The sequence below is a fragment of the Delphinus delphis genome, chromosome 3 (assembly GCF_949987515.2).
Source record: "Delphinus delphis chromosome 3, mDelDel1.2, whole genome shotgun sequence".
Classification (NCBI taxonomy): Eukaryota; Metazoa; Chordata; class Mammalia; order Artiodactyla; family Delphinidae; genus Delphinus; species Delphinus delphis.
In genome coordinates this window covers 93,491,978-93,498,861 of record NC_082685.1, presented here as the reverse complement: position 1 = coordinate 93,498,861, position 6,884 = coordinate 93,491,978, and the positions used below count along the sequence as shown (strand labels likewise).

Sequence of the window (6,884 nt, the reverse complement as noted above, 5' to 3'; positions counted from 1 at the left end):
ATAAGAGCAGAATACTAATTTGGAGACCTGAGATGACATTTGAGCTGAGATCTGAATTAGGTGAGGAACAAGTTTTCTGCAAATCAGGGATAAAAATATTCTTAATAGAGGAAACAACAATCCAAAGACCCAGGAGTATTCTCGGGTGTATTCTAAAAACAATGGAAGTAACGTGAGTGAGGCAAAACAAACAAATAGCTAGGGGGAAAGTGTCAAAGATTACTGAGCTGTGAATGCCGGTCCATTTATCAAAAATTATGGAACATTTGGAAGTTGGTTTTTTTCTTTTTTTTTTTTTTAACTGTCAGTGATGGAGAAGAGTTGAATCAAGTTTTATTTAAAAAAAATTTTTTTTTACGGTATGAGGGCCTCTCACTGTTGTGGCCTCTCCCGTTGCAGAGCACAGGCTCCAGACGCGCAGGCTCAGCAGTCATGGCTCACAGGCCCAGCCGCTCCGCGGCATGTGGGATCTTCCCGGACCGGGACATGAACCTGTGTCCCCTGCATCGGCAGGCGGACTCTCAACCACTGCGCCACCAGGGAAGCCCAAGTTTTATTATTTTAAAATTAGGTATCTATTAGATATCTAAGTGGAGATGACTTCATGGGGAGTGGTTGAAGCTGAAGATACTCAGCACAGAAATGGAAGGAGAAGGAAAAACAGTAAAGCTGTTGAGACAGAGAAAAGAAATTCAAAGGTCGTACGCTAGCAATACCATAGGAATTCCAAAAAGTAAAAAGAACTGGGCAAGAGGCAAGACGTGAGCAAATAAATAATAAAACCACACCTAGACTTAGCACAGTGAAACTGCACAACACCAGAGACAAAGCAAAGGTTTTGAAAGTAAAAAGAGAATAAAGCAATAAGTGCCAATTCAATTCCATAGCTCATTCTATAGACTGGAAACCTAATGGCAGCCTACAATAATGAAATTACAATGCAACCCACATTTGTGCATGTGAAGTATGTATGTCATCAATACAATCGATTATCCTTAGCTCATTTAATAGAATCATTATAAGCTAGGGAGCTTCTTGAAACTGTTTATACCTCTTCAATTTAATATTTAGATCAAAACGCAAATGTAGAATAGAATTTGGAATTAAATTAGGCATCTCCTTCATTTGGGAGTTTGAACTACCAATCCCATTTCAAGTAAAGGTTGGGTTTTCTGGGTTTTTTTTTAACTGAAGGACAAGATGGCTAATGGCCTTTTACAATAGAAAATCTGGCACATGAAGCCCCACTGGAGAACTTGTATAGATACTTGAAAAAAATCTGAAAAGTATTTTTTAAATTCTACTTTACCAAGTAATCTCATCTTTCATTATTTAACATAGGTACTATTTCCTAAATGTAGGTCTTTCTTTGTAAAGAATCCAAAGATTTTCTGTAATAAAATCTACCTATTAGGTAGGTGCTAAAAAAAAGAAAAAAGAAACAAAATTAGCGTAAAGCATTCTGCAAAATCACTATAAATATATAGTCATTTCCAGGAGAAAATGTAATTTCAGTTGAATTATTTTCTTTTAAATGTCTAAAGTAAATGCCTTAAGAATTTAACACAGAAGTTTTGACACTGTCTCGATATTTTTGTTGTGGCACTACTGCCTAGTTGCTTCCTTTTAAACATGTTCCATCCATCAATCTTGCATAAAGTGCTGCAATAATATGTAATAGGTTTTGTTTGTATTTTTGAATTGAGTCTTGAATGTAAATAATCTTGTTTGATACAGGTATCTATGTTAATATGCTTGAATGTATCAATTCAGAAACATTTAAAAATTTTTTTTTGCATTATTTGCTAAGTAATGAACTACTCAAAATTTTAACAGTTAAGCCCCATTAAGCAGTTTACATTTAACTTTCAGATGAAGCTGGGAAATTCTAGGGAAAAAATCCTATGTTTTAATGATTAGTTGCTTTTTCAAATTCCCCCACCTTAAAAACCCTCATAGAGTTATCTATAGTCCAATGATCATTTTCTAGTCAGAAACAGTAATGTGGTGCAAAGACAGAATTATGCCATTTACCCTTTGTGCATACTCTTGATAAATTTCAAGGAAATGAAATCTGTGTAAACCAGCCTATAATCTACACAAAACTTTCATTACTTAACCTCAAAAACAGATCACAAAAGGGAAATTACATATGTAATCTATGTTTTACGCAACTTTAAGGTTCTAATTTTATTAAGCCCACTCACTGTGAAGTTAATGAATGAATCATTCACCCTCATTTTCCACAGCTTTCCAGTCTGAAAATTATCTTCTAACATACCCTAAGCAAAGAATATTTTCTTTATACGCAAACAAGCCATTGCTTTTAGTAAGAATCATTTATTGTATATTATTAAGGTGGAGGGTTAATTGGTACAGTACTATGCATAATCTCTCATTCTCGAAAAATTAAACACAAATGGATAAAAATGGCAGATCAGAATGAGCATGTAAAAAGACAAAAATTAAGCATATTTTATAGAGAATTTTTCCTGTTATATCTATGTACTAATGTTCTTCTTCATGTGTCTTAAAAAATTTATGCCTTGTTCCTTTTCTACATAATTGCTGATTCTTAAAAATAATGAACATATTTTTCATCAATTAATAAATGTTACATACAGTTTTAGATTTTTCATTCAACTCAGCTATTAGTTGACTGAAATATTCAACTAAACGTAGCATTATTAAGAAAGTTAGAGCCCATTCCATTGTCTCAAAAATGTAATACTGTTTTATGAAATTTTCACAATAGGATATAATGCAAATGTCCCAGCTACAAAGTGATGAATTAAAAATGCCAACCCTGATCTGTTTGCTATGTTAATATTATGATTTTATTAAGCATTATAATTTTTTATTAATGCGATCTTATAGAATAAAGTAATCATTTATACTAATAGTGGAAAAAAGTGAAAAAGCTTAAAAAATGTGTACCAGCACTAAACTGTTTTATCACTTTTATATTTAATTATAATCAGATGTTTTAAAATTTGAGTTATTTCTCTTGTTACCTGACATACCAGGAAAAGACATTCAGGGTAACTCTGGGGCGGGGGGGATAAAGAAGCTCTGTTTTGTACACGTAGTGTAAATTTTAGACCTAATTGCATAAAAGGAAAATATTAAAAAATATATCTATGGACAAATTTCTGTACATCACTCCCACAGCTAATCAATAGATACATTTAAGAATATTATAGGAATATATCAATACACTTATATTTGTCAGTTAAGGTTCAAATTTGTTAGATCACAGCACACATCCAAGAATGTACGCCACATGATTAAAAAATTCCCACTGAATATAACAAAATAAAAAAATCTGTAAATAAATATAAGGCATTCTAAAATAATATCTGCAGAAAATCGAGTCCAACAGATTTCTATGATCTAAATTTTACTTCATAGATTCATATATTCTTCAAAATAGATTTAATTATAGTGCTACACATTAACAATATTCAACTGCTTATCAAAATATCCTTTTCTATAAGCTAAATGTTACTACTTAAAAAAAAAAGTTAAGTGCTTGAGGGAATAAGAATGCAGCAGAAAATTACAGGAGCCCACATATCCTTTTTCTTAAATTTAATTTGTCATATATAAGGTTTTTATATACAATCAGTGTGCATTGTAACAGTTTTTATTAAAAGTCAATCAAGTTTATCTAAAATGTTACCTGGCTGCATAGCACATTTGACATTATTGCCCACATGAAAAGGAAAACAAATGGATTTACAATAACTTTTGGCCATTTGGATTCTGAAAGTGTTCATACACCTACCCTTTTAAACCAAATGCATCTGAAAAAACTGTTTCCAGAGCATGCAGTTTAGATTTTACATTATCATCTCACCATTTTGTTACACAATATTGACTAAAAAAGGGAAAGGAAAGAAATAACATGTATCTAATAAAATAGTCAATATAAAAAGGACTAATGGAATTAAGTGGCCCCTTTCCCCATTTTTTTACATTCTAAACAATGATTCCATCAAGACAAATCATTAAAAAGTGTTATTACACTGATATATATATTTTTAAATGATAAGAAGGCCTGAGTTGGTAGGGAAAGGAACAGTCAAAAAAAGCCTGAGAAGGGGAAGGAAGTAAGGAAAGCTCATTTAATACATTTACAGTAATTTACAGCCATTGTTTGTGTGTGTAAAAAGGCATAATAATAGATCACAAACAGGAAATTCCTGGCTATTTTACAGATATAAGTACAGAATTTAAATATTCAAGCTTGTGATGAAAAGCGGCAAGGTGGTCGCAGTGTACATGTAAACAAGTAGCTTTGGAAAGTGAATAAAGTCCTTGAGTGTGTTTTCTTTATTAAGAAAAGAACTCTCTTTCATTCCTTCCTGAAACAAGATCACAGGTCAGAGTAAAGTTCATATACAAACATAATTTAAATGGATGTCAGTCTAAAACCACTGACTTAAAAACAGTTTTATCCAGCCTATATGGAAGGGCAGTGTTGAGGTCCCTGTAATAGTAAACATTTTCCATTTCTTTAAAAAAGAAAAGAAAAAGTACTACAATATTTGTAGTACAGTGCAGCATAATCCTTAAATATAAAAATAGTTTCTCTTCTGTTGGGATAATAGACCTTGCATCCTGGAAAGAAGTAACAATACTGCTACTGATAGAAGATCTGTTTATATCTTTCAAGTCATGTAAGGCAATTACTGTGTTGGTTTATGATATATGGCTAAAAGAAAAGTCCAGAAAGACACTATCAGTTTTTGTTATGTTTTCCGACTACTCCAGGTATGCTCAGGTGTACTTCTGTGTTCAATTGAGTGTTCAAATGGAGATCTGGAGCCATAAGGAGACCTCTGATCTAGTGGTGATCTAGAGCCACTACTGGAAGCTCTATGGTCCAACTGCCAATCTGAGTGATACCTATAATCCCTGGAAGATTTATGGTGTGTATATTCAGAACTTGACCGATGGTCTGAATGCAACCGATGATCTGAATGAGAACGATGATCAGAATGAGTTCTGTCTTTTAAACTTCCTTCCAAATTTGACCTGTGGTCTCTACTCCTGTGATCATCCAGTTTTCTGTGTTTCTCTCTATCACTATAGTATCTAACAAAAGAGAAATTAGGAATTTTAGTTAAATTAATAATGCTAATTAAATGTTTCCAAATAAAATCTTATTAAAAATGAAACAAAATTGCTTTAAAGCATACTTTTAATTGTATACAAATTCAGTGTTTCATCACAAAACTTTGTAAGTGAGCTTAAAAATCACTGGAAATATCTCTGCCTGCCTTTGGAAAAACTATTCCATTCATTAAACTAAAGTGAAACCATACAAAGCACTTCAGGTAGCATCTAATTTCTCATGCTCATTTTAGATTGGTTGCTACTTTTTATTCTATGCATCATTTGTCTTAATACATCTTAACTATCTGAAAGTTGGAATTAAGGTAACTACATGAATCTAAAATACCCCTGAAATCAGAGCCTTTTATGAACCTGTAAGCAGGAAAAAAAGTAAAAACCTCTAAAACAGTCTATGAAATAAATTTGTAAAAGAGAACTTTTATTGGTTGGTGATGCCTATTAAAAGCTTCCTTAATTTGATTACTTATATAGTAAGACTTGATATATGTCATTGTGAAATTTACTCCATACATAAATGCAGCAGTTGGCTAAAAAAAATTATGGCAGTTTAATGAAAAGTAATCTCTAAAATGTTTGCCTTTTCAAATAAAATACACCAAACATAATTTAATGGTTTTTGGTTCACAAAAGGTCCTTATTATAAACAATATAAATTGTTATATAAGTCTGTGAAATTACAAACATTTACCACAACAAATATGGCTTTTCCTTTTCATTGTGTGCCTTTTTCCAATTTTAAGAGCCATTATACAATTGACATGTTTATAATGTGGCTGTGTGTCTCAGAAATTACTGCAGTGAGCACAACTAAAATACAAAAAAACCTACTCATTTCCTTATTTCTGATCTTTACTTTTACTCTTCTCAGTATTTTTGTTTGGCTTACAGTAATGATCACTATAATGAAAATATTCCCTTACCAACAAAGGAGTAAAATATATTGTTATTATATTCCAGTTATTTACTACTTAAAGGCTTCAAAAATATAATAATATATGGAGAAAACTTCCTGATTTCAGGACTATCTCAGATTGCTTTAAGTTTAACCTCAATGAATTGTTTTCACATAAATTAATTATTCACATAAATATTAGTTTTTTTTAATGGAATAGAATGTAGAATTCACTACCACCTCACTTCAGCCACAGTCCATCAATCTTTTATTTTACCTTACTTACTACATTTTGAAGAGTATTTGAGCCAATATTCTCCCAAACCAGAATAATGAATCCCATGACTTACAGAACTCCCTACACTAAACTTTTTCTTATTGTATACTTTGATCTTAAATTTATAATTAAAAATCCATTTTTATAGAGAAATTCAGCTCTTAACCAAAAGAACTATATTTCAGTTTTTCTTATTTACAAACAAAACCTTTACCTTACATAAGACTTATTTTGATTACCTGAAGACTGAATTGGCTGATAAAGTCAAATACAACAAATAAAATAAAGAAGACATCAATAAGCAAAATTTTAAAACTGTTAAGTTTACCTGCTGTCTTGCTTGTAGTGATCCCAATCACGATGATCTTTACCATTACTAAAAGAAGAATAGGGTCTTTTCCTAGAGTCACTCTTTTTATAAGAATCTCCCTGATGTCGGTCTTTATGATGATCATGATATTGAGATAAGTGCCTATCAGATGAGTAACTGTCCCTGCTGCTATCATCATGATTTGTATTCTCTTTTAATCTTTCCACATCTGTTAGATAGAAGTGTCCAACTTTTGTTAATGA

At 31.7% G+C, this 6,884-nt stretch overlaps 1 protein-coding gene across 4 annotated transcripts in view; it reads right to left on the bottom strand.

Annotated features, from left to right (window-relative positions):
* Positions 1-217: 217 nt before the first annotated feature.
* CHD1 (chromodomain helicase DNA binding protein 1) overlaps positions 218-6,884 on the bottom strand; it is an 82,350-nt gene continuing 75,683 nt past the window's right edge. For 2 of the 4 annotated variants that reach the window (XM_060009108.1, XM_060009109.1), the window contains 2 exons: positions 6,640-6,850; positions 218-5,100 (listed from right to left, as the gene is read on the bottom strand). In XM_060009108.1, coding sequence (XP_059865091.1) covers positions 4,755-5,100; positions 6,640-6,850 — 557 coding nt within the window. In that variant the 3' untranslated portion in view covers positions 218-4,754. The remainder of the gene's footprint in view (positions 5,101-6,639; positions 6,851-6,884) is intronic. The other 2 variants (XM_060009106.1, XM_060009107.1) reach the window with 1 other exon arrangement.